Source organism: Quercus robur, chromosome 5 (genome assembly GCF_932294415.1).
Source record: "Quercus robur chromosome 5, dhQueRobu3.1, whole genome shotgun sequence".
NCBI classification, from domain to species: Eukaryota; Viridiplantae; Streptophyta; class Magnoliopsida; order Fagales; family Fagaceae; genus Quercus; species Quercus robur.
In genome coordinates, this window is record NC_065538.1 from 61,306,822 (window position 1) to 61,324,161 (window position 17,340).

Genomic DNA, 17,340 nt, shown 5'->3' on the forward strand with positions numbered 1-17,340 from the left:
ATATATATATATATATATATATAGCGCTATATATCAATATTAATTGGCACTAAAATTGTTTCCATGTGCGTGTGTACAAGTATATAAGGCTTTAGATGCTTGTTCTGTGCAAATTTGTCTTAAATTTGTTGTTGTTGTTGTTGTTGTTGTTGTTGAGAATCCGTTTATTTGATTACATATCTAAATGCACGTGATCAGAATCCTTTTAGATGTCAGTATAAAAAACATGACTTCTTTAAGCTGATATCATCATATCACTGAGCTTTACACACTGTTGGGTGTATTACCTAACATTGTGCAAAGGTTGGTTGGTGAGAAGAAAGAGAAGGATGCAATAGGACCAAACTTTTTAACAAAGTCCATGAAAACATTGAAAAGGTCAGAATTTTACCCCTACAACTTAGTAAAACTATATTTTTTTTTTAGTAACTCTCAATTGAATCTACTGGTACTTTACTATTCTTATTTAGTGGGAAAATACTGCGTTTGATTCCTCATTACTCTCACCTAAATAAAAAGTAGTGGTTAGTAGAAATTGTGCTCCGTTTCCAATTCACAAAAAATGAAAGCTATTGGTTACCATTGCTTTCACAAAATTATTCATCAAAAAAAGTTTAAAGTCTAAACTTTTAAACTACTTTCTTATTAGATTACCATATTATAGCATGTGGGAGAATCAAGGATAAGCTTTGGAAAGCGTAACGAATCGCCGCGTGCGTGACGCAACACAAAACAAGGACAATGAAAGGAAACGGTTGAGAGGGAAAGAAAGAAAGAAAGAAAGACAGACCCAATACGCAGTGTCTGATTCTATCTATCTATCCATCTATATATATTCCAAATATTCCAATACGGCAATATATAATAGATAAAGATAGAGAGGAGCATGAGGAAACTGTGTGTGTGTGTGTAAGCAATAGTTAAATATAAAAAGAACATCATTCCCGACATTCTTTTACATTCCATGAGCGTGTGTTGTGTTTGTGCGTCAGTGTTAAAAAGACTAGAAACTAGAGTCTAGAACAGAGATCTGAACAAGCTTCTTCCATGGCGAGCAGGAGAGGTTTGCAATCAATATTGTCACAAAGGATTTGCAGGGGGAGGAGGAATATTGGAGCTGTCCCAGAAGCTACTACTGCTGCTGGTTCCTCCTCTCAAAAGCTCATCAACTTTGAGCATGAATACAGTGCCCACAAGTGAGCTCTCTCCCTTTTTTCTCTATCTACATCAAACTTCGGTTTTTGATCTCTTTTTGATGTTTTGCTTTCTGGGTTTTGCTTATTTTCGTCTAATTCTGGACTCTGAATGTGTATATACGCGTGATGGATTATATAACATGGTCAAGACTCGTGCTTTCTGTGCTGATTTATTGTTGTTGATACTCATGAAATGAGTAGATTAGCTGTCTTGAAGTAATTAGAACTATTTAATTTATCAGGGAGAGGTGTGATTAGACAAAACACAGGATCATTTAGCCTGATTCAATTCCTTGAAGATCTGAATTTTTGTTTTTTTGATTGGAAAAAGTTAAACACACACCTAATGGGTCTTGAACCCACGACCTCACCATCTGCTTGCCAGTTGAAATGGAGCTCATTGGCGAAGGTCTGAACAATTATAACTGATTGTAAAGAAATTTGATTTCTATCATGCTATGTTCTGAAGGGTATTCTTAGACTACCTCAGATTTTTAAGCCTTAAGGCAGATGAAGACTGGCAATTATCTAGAAAGTGACAGTCCCGGCCCTCTCTCTCTCTCTCTCTCTCGGTATATAACCCAAACATGGTGCAAGGCAGTTGGTAAAATCATTGTCCACATGGTATCTGTCTGCCCACCTTTGTTGGCCTTAGCTCTCACAAGGCAGGGCCTTCTTACTGAAGATGGTTGGGACTAGAGTTACCTTACTTGCCTTGTGTTATATGCATGCAGAGGAAGTAGGAAGTAAATGTAGTGTTTCACTTGAATAAGCGAAACCTTATCTTTTTGCTAGACAAGGTACTGAGTCTTGAGTCCTAAGATGAGTTAGCGGTGAGTTGGTTCATGGTTTTTTGATAGTTGAGTAAACTCTAATCTGGAGGCTGGATTTCTTTGAATTAATCCAGCTCTTACTTTAATTTTGATAAGTAAGAATGATATATATACGAAAGGCTACTCTATGCATGAAGAAGCAAAGAGCAAACCCAGAAAATACAAGAAAAAGAAAACAGAGAAAAAACAAAAAAGAAAACCAAACAACACATTAATTACAAAGAGAAAGAGAGCTAAGGAAAGAAGGGGGAGAATCACTAGTTGTGAGTCCCCAAGCCCGAGACCAATCAAAAAGAGTTCCATTAAAAGAAGCAAGCATCTGAACACCGGAACTATCCAAATCCTCAAAATTCCGCCGATTCCATTCCTTCCAAATACACCAAAGGATGCACAACGGAACTAAATTCCAAATCTGAGACAAGTGCTTCCCCAACCAAAAAGCAAATCTGGGATTGATTTAGGTATAACCCAAGACAAGCCAAAAGTTATAAAGACAAAGCTCCATAACCGATAAGCCATCTCATAATGAAGAAATAAGTGGTCTACCGTCTCTCCACAATGTCGGCACATAATACACCAGTCCACAAAAACCAATCTCCTCAATTTTAGGTTATCACCCGTTAGGATCTTATTCCAAGCTACACACCAAACAAAAAAGGAAACTTGCCTAGGGGCCTTTGCTTTCCATATAGCTTTCCAAGGAAAGACAATTGAGGGAGAGTTCCTTAATTTGTTATAATATGACCGGATGTCAAAATCCCCATTAGGCTTCAACTTCCATCTCATCCGGTCTCCCACATCCATTGGAGGAGTATTAGCTCCCAATATATGAAGAAAATGCAGCCCTTCATCCATCTCCCAATCATTAAATTCTTGAATAAAACGAACATCCCAAATTCTTCTATCCTCCGCCCCCTACCTTGACAAAGAAGCTTCTACAGAAATCTCCTTATCAATGGCAATACTATACAGCCTTGGGAAAGCCAAATGAAAAGGATGATCCCCATGCCACCCATCCTACCAAAACCTCACTCAATTACCCAACCTAACAACAAACTGACAATTTTTGCTAAAATCCTCCCATCCTATACGAATACTTCTCCACAAACCACACCCTTGAACTCCCCTACCCAACTTTGAGTTCCATCCCCCCCATTCTTCCCCATATTTTGAAGCTACCACCCTTCTCCATAACCGATCCTCTTCCTTCCCAAACTGCCATAACCATTTCCCCAATAAGGCTTTATTGAAAGTAGTAAGTTTCCTTATCCCCAAGCCACCATTGGCTATAGGCGCACAAACTTTATCCCATCCTACCAGATAAGTCTTGCTATCACCCTATAGAAGGTCCCTTTGCAACTTTTCAATTTTATTGGCCACATGAGTAGGGATTGTGAATAACGATAGAAAATAGGTAGGAAGACTAGATAGTGTACTCTTGAGTAACATCAATCGACCCCCCTTAGACAAATACAACTTCTTCCACCCAGCTAGTTTCCGCTCAAATTTTTCCAAAATAGGATTCCAAATTGAAGGGGAGTTATGTGAAGCCCCCAACGGCATACCAAGATAAGACATAGGCAACTCTCCAACTCTGCAGCCCAAAATTTCAGCCAGGGTATGCACATCATCAACCTCCCCTATTGGAACCATTTCACTCTTACTTGCTTCTTTGTAAAACTCTCTTTCAAGACACACAATAGGGAAGGAAACTCCTTTGTATGTACCAAAGTGATATCAAAGACTGAGAATGGATCAATGAGTGGAGCATTTGGAGCAAAATGGCAGCTCACTTAGTACCAACCAACTACAAATTCTTGAGATGATCACTGACCTTTTGCATTCACTCTGCACCATGAAGAAGGTGAGAGCTTGCAAGCCCCTCCTTGAGGACACCATGGAGTAATGTGGAGTCTCCGGTTAGGAACAACACTCACTCTTATTCTCCTAGATCATTCAAAATGGATTTCACACATTTCTTAACAATTTCATGGGAAGATTTTTTTCAAGGTGAGGATTTTGTCTCTATTGCAAAAGGACAATAATAGCGAATTCCATGACAGTTCACATGAAGGTTTCCCATAAGTCATTACATTGAGTCTGAGCCAACTTCTATTGGAGAGAACATATCAAACAATTCATCTAAGATTGTGACGTTTGTCTACAACATAAATTAGAGCAACTGTCACATGCTGATCTCTTGCAACATTTGCCTATGCCAGATCGGTTATGCATGGATATCTCAATGGACTTCATTGATGATTTACCTATTTCTCAATAAAATCTACCATATTTGTTGTTGTTGTTGATTCTCCATGTACTCCCACTTCATATCAATTGCACATCCTTACACAGCAGTTAGTATTGCCCAAGTTTTCTTTGATAACATTTTTAAATTGCATGGGATGCCTTGAACCATTTTAAACAATTCATTAGATAATTCAATTTCAGTTCATCCTGTCTCCCTCAGACTAACAGGCAAACTGAGGTAGTCAATTGAACTGTGGAAATGTATTTGAGGTGTTTTTACTAGCTCCAAACCAAAGCAGTGGGTGAAATGGTTGTCTTGGGCCGAGTTCTGCTACAACATAAGTTGGCATTCTGCATACAAAAGAACACCATTTAAGGTGGTGTATGGTAGAAAGCCAACTTCATTGTTAAGTTATATCAGAGGCACAGCAAAGGCTGTGGCAGTTGAGCAAGAGCTACTGCACAGGGACCATATTGTTAAAAACTTGAAGGTCCTTAAGGAGGCTCAAGCTCAGATAAACAAGTCTACTATTTGCATCACTAAGAAAAGTGGGTGACTGGGTCTATTTGAGGTTGCAGACCTATAGGCGAGCCTCAGTATCTTTGAAATGAAACCTCAAGCTAGTTCCACAATGTTATGGTCCATTTAGAGTCTTTCAGCAAATTGGCCAGGTAAAGTACAAGCTTGAGCTACCCCCTGAGTCACAAGTGCATCCTATATTTCATGTGTCCTTGCTCAAAGAGAAGATTGCAGCTAAAGCGTCCTCACCACCTTAGTTACCGTCGGTATTGGATACAAACAATAATTTGGTGATCAGGCTTCCAGCTGTTTTATATCAGCAGATGTGGATTGTTTGGACATCCTTGTGAATTGGCGAGGATTATCTCTAGCAGAGGCCTTGTGGGAGAGTCTTGATCATATGAAGTTGCAATTTTAGAATTATGCCCTTGAGGACAAGGGTCATCCTAACGGGGGAGGGAGTATTATGTGCATGCAGAGGAAGTAGGAAGGGAATGTAGTGTTTTGTTTGAATAAGAAAAACCTTAACTGTTTGTTAGATGTGGTAGTTGTGGTCATAAGGGACTACTGAGTCTTAAGTCCTGTGTTGTGTTAATGGTGAGTTGGTCCATGTTTTTAGGATGGTTGGGTCTGTTTTTCAGAATTTGAACATTAAGTATCTTTGTATAAATTGTAAGCTTTCCATTTGAATAATATCATTGCGTTTATTCTAAATCAAAATCTAATCTGATGGCCGGATTTCCTTGAATTAATCCAACTCTTATTTGCTTGTCTATAAAACTCTCTTCCAAGAGACAAAATATGGAAATAAGCTCCTCTGTATGTACCACCTTGATGGTTGCATAGGGTGAATGTTGTACTCTTAAGTCGTTTGCATTGTTGAAAATGAAAAGTGCGTAGTGTATAGTAAAGATAATGGATGCCTAGTTGGTGGATCATTTCATTGTCCATCATGCAGTTTTTAATGGAACCTTGATGGTTGAATAGGAAAAATGTCGTACTCTTAAGTCTTTTGGATTGTTGAAATTTGAAAATGAAAAGTACGTGGCATATGGTAAAGATGATGGATGCCTAGTCAGTGGATCATCACATTCTCCATCATGCAGTTTTTAATGGGTTCTGTAAATTATGATTTTTTTTATTTTATTTTTTTATGATTGTTGTTTACTCCAGAAGTCTGCAGTGGGCTATTTTCTGGCTGATTTTCATGTATAATGCCCTTCTGTTGGAGTGATTTATTGAGTATTTCCTCCTGAGAACTTACTTAACTCATCCACTTTTCTGGATCAACTGCAGTTACCACCCAGTCCCCATTGTTTTTTCACAAGCAAAGGGATCATCTGTATGGGATCCAGAGGGCAACAGATATCTGGATTTCCTCGCAGCCTACTCTGCAGTTAATCAGGTAAGAAGATTGAACAATTTATGATAACGTATGTCACTGCACCAGTGAATCAACAGTGCTTTATCTCTACTATTTCATAAACAAGCAATCTCAAAAGATGAGATACGGAAAATTTCATCTGCCCTTGTAAGTTATCAAATGCCATAAATTTTTCTTGCCAAAATTCATTTCCAAGTTGAAATATGGAAAGTTCCCATTAATTGTATACTTGACAATATCATTGTCGTGCTTGGTATTTCAAAATCCTATTTTGTCTGATTTTTGCAAGTCACTCCCACAAGCTTTTTGCCTCTACACCTGAATATACCACAATGCCATTGGAGTTTATGAAACTTAGAAGTCCTTAAGAAGTGACCAATGCCTCTTTTTTTTTTTTTTTGTTATTTATATTTGTATCTGTATCTGTATCTGTATATGCATCTGTATTTGATTTGAAATGGAATCCTTGTTTTTCAACTCTGTAGCTTCACTGCTGTAGGGTCATTGTCATCCTAAGATCATGAAAGCGTTGAAAGAACAGGCAGAAAGGCTTACTCTCAGCTCTCGAGCCTTCTATAATGATAAATTTCCAATATTTGCCGAGTATCTGCGGAGTATGTTTGGCTATGACATGGTACTTCCTATGAACACTGGTGCTGAAGGTGTGGAAACAGCTCTAAAGTTGGCAAGGAAATGGGGTTATGAGAAGAAAAAAATTCCCAAAGATGAGGTAGGTGCCAGGATAATTACGCTTATTTTGATAACTATCTTAATAGTCTGCTTTCATTATTTCAAATTATTGGATATTGAGGCAAGTGAACTCCTTTACCTGAATTAAGGTTACTGAGTACTATAGTTGTTTTTGTCTGTCTGACTTTTTTATTTATAAGGTTTTTGTCCATCTTTACTTGATTGTTCGTAAATGCCTAATGTAATATGTACGTGTTGGGAGTGATCTAATGTATGATGTCAAGTAATACATGGAAAAGACAAGTAGAGGAAGCTTAGGGTAGAAAATTTGAGGTTTTCCTTTTTTTACTGCTAATGATCTTTCAGAAGGCAAGCAGCAGTGGCAAAGCATCTTAGGTTGTGGGAAGGAATAAGATATTAAGGAATTCCAAATATATTTGTTAATATTAGTTTTAAATGTAGAAAGTATAACTTTTTGATAAGTAATAAGGATTTATTGATAACAAAAAGAGAGAGACACCCAAGTACACAGGAACTATACAGGGGTGTACAAATCAAATACAAAAATTACATAAATCGAGAAAATCCAAAAAAGAAGAAAAAGGATGGTTTCTCCACACCGAGAACCAGTCCAATAAGGCTCTGAAAAAAAGAAACTTGAGATCAGGCATAGAACGCTCATTGTCTTCAAAATACCTATTATTTCTTTCCTTCCAAATACTCATCAAACAATGAGGAACAACCATCCATATATCTCCATTGTGATGTCGACCAAATCGACCTTGCCAGCAAGCAAAAAGCTCAACAATAGACATTGGCATAACCCAACAAACTCCAAATAAATCAAAAACCATATCCCACAACTCCAGAGCAACTGGACAATGAAGGAATAGATGGTCAACGGTTTCACCGTTACACTTGCACATATAACACCAATCCAAAATGCAAACCTTTCTTTTCCTTAAATTGTCAATTGTCAAACATTTCCCCAAGGCAGCGGTCCAAACAAAGAAAGCCACTCTAGAGGGAATCTTCTACTTCTAAATGCTTTTCCAAGAGAAAAACTGATCATGTGGCCAACTAGAAGATGGTAGTACACACTAACCGTAAACCCCTTACTCTTACAAGGTAGCCAGGCCTCTCCTGAGGATTCTAATCACAGACCTACCATGGCATGCTTAGAAAGAGAAAGGCGATAGTAGCATTAACATTGTACTGCTGTGTCCATTGACCAACAAAATCAATAACCCGTCAAGGTGCAGCCTCAATTTTTAGGTTTTAACCATGCACTTTGTGAACGTACGCTCCTCCTCAGAAAGTATAAGTAATTAATAAATATATTGAGTTGTTACCTACTGTGTTTTGTGTGTCACTATCTTAAAGTCTAGTTGCTCTAGTGTACTTTTTAGTTTGACAAATGAATTTTTTTTTAAAGATTTTAAAATCTTAAGCAGAGATTAAGACTTCTTGTCTTTCCCTCATGCAAGAGGCTGATATATCAAGTGCCAGGCGAGCTTAAGTAATCAGCATGTGTCTTCAAGATGTGTCACAATTTGAAACATGGACTCTGTGGGATTGGGCTAAAATATTGTGGCTTTGGGCTTATTTGCTTCATTTATCCTTGAGTTAGGCTATGAGGCCTAAACTTAGAATATGTTTGTAACCTATGATTATGATTATTAGAGAAAAATATACTTATATATGAGCACTTCATATTGGTCTCTCTATTTCTCTAAGATTTATTTGAAACAGAACGAAATAGTTGAGTACTTTAATAACTACATTGGTTCCCTCTGGATAGTGGATGCATCAATTTATATCCTTACTCTTGTCAATGTAGCCCCTCCAACGGTAACCTCCTCATTACTGCTGCTGTCTTCAGTCTTGGTACCGTTTGACAAAAACATTCTAGCTTTCTTTTTTCTTGTTCTAGATTGGCACTACCTTTGAAGGATCACAAAATTCATTGCTTTCTTATTTATTTATTTATTTTATCTTGTCATGGATTGATATTAACTTCTGGATTTGGTAATGCTAGTAAAAGAATGTAGCCAATGAGCTCTAACTCAAACAATACCTTATTCCTTTGTAAGAGTGAAGTGGAGGGTGAGGTTGTGGGTTTAACATCCACTGGTTGCATGGTTGCATTAGTAACTTACCAATAATACTAATAATAAAAAAAAAAAATTCTAGTGAAACAACATACAAAGCTTGATGTTCTAAAACCTTTTGTGTTTCTGTTGGAAATATGAACTTTTTTAGATAGTTATGTTTTTCTATTTAATTTGGTATACTGACTCCTTCTATATAGTTAAAAGCTAGCAGTTATTCTTGCTTCTGTTGTGTAGGTTTACTTTGAGTTGTAGTTGTTAATTTTGTGCTTAATTGTTCTTCCAGAACTTGTACTTTCTCTATTTTGGTTAATGATCAATTATATGGACAAGTTGAGTTTACTATTTCAGACATTTTACTCAAGAAAACCTTATGCAGGCAATTATTGTTTCATGTTGTGGCTGCTTCCATGGTCGCACGTTAGCTGTCATCTCCATGAGTTGTGACAATGATGCTACCCGTGGTTTTGGACCGTTGTTGCCTGGCCATATTAAAGTTGATTTTGGGGATGAAGTTGCCCTTGAGAAAATCTTCAAAGGTTTAGATTTACTAAAATTTATGTTTTATTGGTTCTAGTTGTACTGTACCCAAAATTGAGATAAGTTATCTTATTTTTTATAAATCATCACATGCTTCAAACATTCTTTTGTGATCCATCTGAACTGCTTCAAAACCGTAGAGGAGAGTTTATTGAACTATTGATTATAGCGCATTTCTGTTATTTGTTGCAGAAAATGGTGATCGAATAGCTGGATTTCTGTTCGAACCCATTCAAGGAGAGGCTGGGGTATGTGTTTTGGAAATGAATATTTTCTCACTTTAGGGCTATGATATGTGTTACAGGGACTTGGGTATATCTTTTGGTGCAAGGTTGTGCCTGACTCTTAGATCTGTCTTGTTTCTAAATCATAGAACTAGGACATGGCTGATGGTTGGTTACTCCAATTTCTATTTGTCTAATCTGTTTGGCTAAAACGAATTGTTTATGGACTGTAGTAACATGCCCGTTATATAGACATAGATATCTCATCTGCAGGTAGATTAGAATTTCTAGTAAACCAGGAAGGTACTCTCCTCTTCCTTGTTTGATACACTTAAAGAATATGTGCTTAATTTCTAGAATATCCAATGAATATCCCATACTTTTTTTTTTTGTGAGTTCTGTACCTAATTGCTACTTTCAACAATTGACCGTTAATGCAGGTGATGAGAGAGCAACTTTATCCAGAGCTATTGTGTCAAGTTGCTCTGAACCACACATTGCAACCATGTAACACTGGCAATGGGAAATAACCAACTTTGTTTAATTAGTTTTTAAGCTTTCTTAACATGTTTTCTGGTCAAATCCATTGACCTTTCATCAAGAATTGGTTAACAATTTCATATCAGTTGGTTCTTTTTAACTATGACTATATAAAGCTCCCTATTTTTTTTAGGCACTGCCTCCTTTTCTTAGTATGTTTTTCCTCTTCTTTTTGAGGGAAATCAAGGTCCCATCCCTCCAAATTTTGAATTCTTTGTTTTCTTGAGAAATTTTTTTATTTATTTTGGTAGGTTGTAATTCCTCCAGATGGTTATTTAAAATCTGTCAGAGATCTGTGCTCAAAATATAATGTTTTAATGATTGCTGATGAGGTGCAATCTGGCTTAGCACGAACAGGAAAAATGCTGGCTTGTGATTGGGAAGAAGTGCGCCCAGATGTAGTGGTGAGCACCCCCCATCCCCTCCAAAAATATCTCTCTCCAGATTGTTTATAATTTTCATGACTTTTACCAAGTCTTAGATGTGTATGTAGAAACATTTTGGATAATGATGTTTACTTGAACCATTATAGTACAATATGATTGCAAGTTACACCAGGAAAATTACCCATGTTGTATCCCTTTGATTTGTCCATGTTAGCCTCAATTCTGTATTCACGAATCAAGAGGACATGACACTCATATGGTCATTTTCTCCATTTTGGATACATTGTTATATCTTGTTCAAAAATCTGTACGAAGCTGGGTTGCTAAGTATTGATGTATTGTCCACAATTCAGTATCCAAATAAAATATTTAAATTTAAGTATCCTGTTACATCTTTAGGGGTTGAAATGAGCGGCCTACACATTATGAAATGACGGCTCTGTGTGTGTGTGTGTGAGACTATGAAGGTTTCATACTCTATTCAAAACTTTGATTATTGCATTGTCTATTTGCAGAAGCTTTTTATACCACCATTTTATTTATCATAGCTATGAATTTGTAATGGAATTATGTTTATCCACCCAACTAATTTGATCATACAATACCACATAAGAAGACTTTGGAAGAAAAGTTTTAAAGCCTTAGGAACTTGGTTGTTTTCAGAAGGCCATAATTGCCATCTATTGGACTTGAACTTGAAAGTGGACTTTTACTATTCCTTGTCTATATGCAGAAGTACCTTCAAAGTGTTTTTGTTATAGCTATGAACTACTAATGCCAAGGAACTCTAGATCAAATAGCACCTAATATTGGGATGGAGGGTAAGGTCGCAGGTTCAATGCCCACTAAGTGCATGCATAACTTATCAATAAAAAAAAAAGAAAAGAATGAACTTATAAATTCTGATAAACTTCTTCCTATCCACCCATAACCAATATCTTATTATGAGATTCCAAAAATCGTCACACAAGACTGAATAAGACAGCTTTGAAAGTGAAGAATTAAAATTTTGGTAATTGGTTCTTTCCAGAACTATGGACTTGTACTTGAAACAAGAAAAGCATACTTTTAACAGGATTCACAATAGAATTGAGTATATACTTTTTTGAAGTTAACCTAACATTTGTATTCTTTGTTTTCCCTGCCTGAGAAAATTCTTGTCTCTTTGCATTGTATTCCTAATGTGTCTTGCATGATGAAAAAGAGATGTCATATCTGAATATCTTGTCATAGAGGCTAAGTTTGAGAGATGTGAAATGCAATTTGCACAGTATCTTCATTACTTCTTTCTTATGCTTGGGAGGCATTTTTTTGTTTAAACTAACTTAACAATCTTATTGAATACTCCAATGTGATACAATATGTATAATAACTTTTTCGTTTTCTTTTCCAGATACTTGGAAAAGCTTTGGGTGGTGGAGTGATACCTGTAAGTGCAGTGCTTGCAGACAAAGATATAATGCTTTGTATCCAACCTGGAGAGCATGGAAGGTTTGCATTTATGAGTACTTGTATTTCATAAATGATTTGTTTCTTAACCTACTTACTATTTCATGTAATCAGCCTTTAATTTCTAACTCTTGTCCATCTTGATCTAAAATATTTTGCCTGGACACATTACAACACCCATTTATATATTCTGATTCAGAAAATGTTTCCAAGACACGTGGCTCCAGTTTTGTAAGGATTTTTTTTAATAGTGCATACAAGTGGAAATGGTCAGGTTTGATTTACACATAGTAAGTCGATTCACTTCTAGTTATATGGCATAGCAACCAAAGAAGAACAGAGTCAAGCCAATCAGGATAATGATGCAGTAAGGTTTTAATGGTTCAACAGTAATGCACCTCACTTTGGATGGTTGGCCAGTTAATTCTAGTTCTGCAAATAACATGCAAATTTATGCAAATTGTACATAGACAAGCAGTGTTTTGTAGAACAAAGTACCTCTTGGAAGAAACACCATAATAGATATTGGACATGATATGGTTAAAGTTCAACCTAGAAAAATACATTTCTCATTCTCGGATTGGGGTTCTGTCTTATTTATAAGATGCTTCCTCCTAGATTCATTTTGAGGGCTTGGTTAGAAGTTGATAGATCTACCTTTATTCATTCCTCTTGGAAGGGTGTGGTTTCCTTCTCCAAGTGACATAATCAAAGCAGTTATATGGTTGTTCCCTCGTGTCTAATGGGGTTTAATAATAAACTATATAGGTTTTGCAAATTTTTCTGTCTTTAAATCTTTCATTTAAATAAAAGAATGCTATTGAAGCTGTAGTGAGTGAACAATCCTAGAGCACTTAGATTTGAGTTTTTTAATATCATTGTGGAAGGTAATAACTCTGCTGATATTCTTTTGTTGCAAAGGAGATAGGGGTCTTGGGATACTTTTAATTTCCAAGGGAGTGATTGATTTGTCACAAGTGTTTCAAGTGTTTTCCGCTTTAGTTATATAGAAGTGCTGAAAAGATGACTGATAAAATAGCATAGTGAGGAGCAATGACCGTGGATTTTTTCTTTGGAAAGATATGCCACACTGAGCACCTTTCACTTATCAATTTTTTTAGTCTTTTTCTGTCAGTTAAAATTTTTTGTATTTGTCTTTGCATTTTTGCTGTTTAAAAACTTCTATGCTGCAGCCAATGAGCCTTGACTCAAATGGACATTCTCCTCTTGAAAATGTGAGTGGAGAGCTAGGTTGTGTGTTCAAAACCCACCAAGTCAAAGTAGATGTGCATGTCACGACCCAAGAAGAGCTAGCTGTATTTGTGCTATACCCCAAAGGACTAGTTCGATCTAGTAAACACCTGGTGTGGGATTTAGCACATGCTTGCACAATTACTCTTATCCTTTCCAATCCATGTAATGTGGGGTATCACAATCTCACCCACTTAAATTCTTGACATCCTTGTCTTGTCCCACTCTGTGTTGTAGTGCCCTTGAGCCATATGGCATTACCAGGTTGGCTTTAATACCGTTTGTCACAACCAAAGGTAGCACTAGCTATATCTGCACTATACCCCAAAAGGACTAGTCAAATTACAATTGAGCTCTTAATCACTTATATAGCCTAGTTCGACCTTGAACACTTGATGTGGGACTCAACACATGCTCGCACAACACACTTATCCAATCCAATCCACATTACCTAAGATATAATAGTGTAACTTACCAATAAAAAACAAAATCATGCTGCATGATTATGCCTTTTTTTTTTTTTTAATATTAAAATATTTTCTTTCTGTTTCCCAAAAAAGGAAAAAAAGAAAAACATTTTCTTGAAATTGCTGTGTCTATTAGGCTGAATCTAAAAATTCTCTCCTAAAGTTGTTTACCATTTTCCATTAATTTAATTTTTACTATCTTCAATATTTTTTTCTTTCATTTTAAGTCAGCCATTTTCTTGGTGTTGCTGTTGGGATATATTATATGAGAGCTCACACTTCTCTTATTGTTCATTACTCACAGTACCTTTGGGGGAAATCCATTGGCCAGTGCAGTTGCCATCGCCTCACTAGATGTCATCAAAGATGAGAAACTTGCTGAGAGGTATCAAATCCACTGCCTAATGTTGTATCATGAGATGATATAAACAAGTAGGACAATAACAGCTACATTGTTATTCCATGATAGAAAATTTATTTTCTTTAGTGGCTTAATTATCTGGAGATTCAGACAGTATTAAGATTTCTTACTATAATACTTAATACCCGATTTTCTATTTAGCAGAAACCAATATATTTATACAAGAATGATGCATTTGATGATTAATGGAGTTTTCTCCATTTCTCACTTCTATGGATTGTATTCATCCTGACATTTCTATTCAAGTATCTGACTAACTTGCATTTCTTGTTTACCCAAAACCCAAAAAAAAAGTGTCTAACACGTTCCTGGTAGGAATGGCAACGGGACAGGTTTGAGACAGGTATCTCCTTCCTGTGAACCACCCAGCAATAGGGAATAATCATCCCAATCCAACTTATAGCCCAAGGCAAAGGTGGGTGGGACAGGTATTCCCATGGGTGTACTATTTATGGTAGTTTAAAGCTGAATCATTAACTAAATCATACATTTTGCAACTATGTTTATTCAAGTATATAAAATTGCTTTGACTGACATCCTGCAATGAAGACACATATATATACACAATCATCAATTTGAGAACCATAGAAGGACAAAGGAAAGGAGAAAGCAGTAGTCAGCTGAAGAGAGCTTTCACAAGGCTCTCAAAAGGCCAATGTAAAAAATGTGGTGGAACAACCATTTCATCTGTATTATGGTTTGGAAAATAATACTTGTTTGTACTTTATGCAATAGCTTCTTTGAAATTTCCTTTTAAAACTAAAGCCCAAAGGTTTTAGTACTTAGTAGAGCTTCCATCTTTCAACTCAATCGGATTACAAATTGGGGTTTTTCATAAATAGAGTTTACATAAATTTAGGCTTTGAAATAACTATGCTTTCTTTTCCCAAATTCATCATGTATATCTATGGCTGCCTTCATTATTTTTTTTTCTTTGTTTTTTTATCCCCATTTGATGCATAAATTGTCTCTTGATATTTCTCAATTCTATAGATCTGCCCAACTGGGACAGGAGTTAAGGCATCATCTACTTAAGATTCAGCAGCAATACCCAAACTACATACGGGAAGTTCGAGGTAGAGGTCTGTTCAATGCTGTGGAGCTCAACAGCAAAAATCTGCGCCCTATTTCTGCATATGATATCTGCCTACAGTTAAAGGAGAGAGGAGTTCTTGCTAAGCCCACCCATGATACTATCATCCGATTAACTCCCCCTCTCTCAATAAGGTAAGGAAACATGCTTGGTGCATGTTCAAGATTTTCATGTCATCAAAACTTTCAGGTTGTTTTCATTGTGCTTTTCTTTCACATAGTTGACATTTTAGTGACTGGGAAACAAGGTTGGCAAGTGAGGGGACTTTTGGGTATCATACACCAAATAGATATTACACTAGAATGAATAACTGTATTTTTTTAATAATTGTATGACTTATATTTCATGTATATTTTCAGTTTGGATGAACTCCAAGAAGCCTCAAAGGCACTGAGTGATGTTCTTGAGCATGATCTACCAAAGATGCAGAAAGCAAAGCCAGAGCATGTCTCCCCAAATAGTTCTAACATATGTGACCGATGTGGCCGAAACTTATATGCTTCTCCAAATGAAGATAATTGAATAACATGTACATTACTTCTTAAGGCAATCAGTTGCTGAAATTGATATATTATACCTTTACCATGGATTTTCAGAAATGCTTTCTCCTCTAATTGTTGATTTCTCTTTTTAATCTTCTTTTTAATAAAATTAAGATACTTATCTTAATCTAGATTTTTCTTTTTTTGGGTTTAATCACAATAAATGCATCGATGAAGGAATATTATAAAACTATTAGCTTATGCCTATTTAATCCTGATCAATTGTTTATTTTGTAAAGAATTTTCTGTTTTAAATCATATTTTTCTGGTTAGGATCAAATAAGAGCTCCAGTTGCTCAATGTGCCAGACTTCCACTTGAGATGCCTTAAGATATGAATAAGCTTGGCAAGAAAAGCCTTTGAGCTTATAGAAAATTTAGTGACAGACATGTGGTCTGTCAGATTGGAACCTTTACCTTGGGAAAAGAGCATTGCTTATAATGTTCTTTTAGAATATCTTTTGTTTAATGAAGAACAAAAATGCATGCCCTACGCTTCTGTGTTTGTGTGTAGGCTCAGCTGGAGATAGATATGAATATTATTTTTAGTGCAAATTATAGATACCACTCTCTTAGTAGTCTCTTTTATGAGGCATTTACCTCCCTTGCGGTTTGTTTATGAGGTTTTTGCTAATTTTAATGGAATTTGATGATTTAACAGATACCAACAACACCCATTGGAAAAGAAACAAAGAAAAAGGTTGTTCTGCCTTAAAGCTTACGCCTTGTAAACAGACACAAACTAAAATAATGGTTGAAGGAGAAATTTAAAGAGAGAACTAGAAATGTGAGGGCTGAATAATTTTGTGTGTGTGTGTGTGTCAAAGTGCCAACATCATATATAGATTATAGGGAAAGAAATGAAGGAAAAGACGGTTCTATCTTAAAGCTTACGCCTCGTAAACATATATACAAACTAAAGTGATGATTGAAGGAGAATTTAGAGAGAGAACTAGAAATGTGAGGGTTGAACAATCTTTTTTCTTCATTTCTTTCCTTATATGTGATGTTGACACTAACACATCATCAAATTCTGTTATAGGTACTGAAAAACCCTCATCAGCAAACCACAAGGTAAGTGTCACAAAATAAATCGCAAGGTAATTCCACGCCTATAAGGTATACAATAGGGCGGTACATGTAATTTGCCTTTTATTTTTAAAGCTTCATCTAGTAAAAATTGAGTGAGGGGTCGATCTGATTGAAACCTTTACATGGTGGCCAAAATTGTTTTTAGAATGCTCTATGCTTAATGAAAAAGAAAAATGCATACTCTGATTGGGAATCAGTGATGGGTTGTCGAGTATGATACGACTTGGTTACTTGTCTCTTTTATTATTATCCCACACACTAGGTGTCTTTTTTTATGGGGCAACTGTCCATTCACACATCCCTCTCACTGTTTTCTTTCCATTTTCCTTTCTAAATAAAGCAAAGGGGTCAC

At 36.2% G+C, this 17,340-nt stretch overlaps 1 protein-coding gene across 2 annotated transcripts; it reads left to right on the plus strand.

Moving 5' to 3' along the window:
* Nucleotides 1-678: 678 nt before the first annotated feature.
* On the plus strand, nt 679-16,024 carry LOC126726559 (ornithine aminotransferase, mitochondrial). 2 transcript variants are annotated; one of them, XM_050431823.1, is made up of 10 exons: nt 679-1,196; nt 6,096-6,204; nt 6,683-6,913; nt 9,364-9,523; nt 9,717-9,772; nt 10,540-10,692; nt 12,068-12,165; nt 14,146-14,226; nt 15,256-15,489; nt 15,715-16,024. In XM_050431823.1, the coding sequence occupies exons 1-10, from the start codon at nt 1,048-1,050 to the stop codon at nt 15,875-15,877; spliced, it is 1,434 nt and encodes a 477-aa protein (XP_050287780.1). In that variant the 5' UTR covers nt 679-1,047; the 3' UTR covers nt 15,878-16,024. The 2 variants fall into 2 exon arrangements, with proteins under 2 accessions (XP_050287780.1, XP_050287781.1); XM_050431824.1 differs by lacking the exon at nt 679-1,196 and having other exon boundaries at nt 6,669-6,913.
* The last annotated feature ends 1,316 nt before the right edge of the window (nt 16,025-17,340 follow it).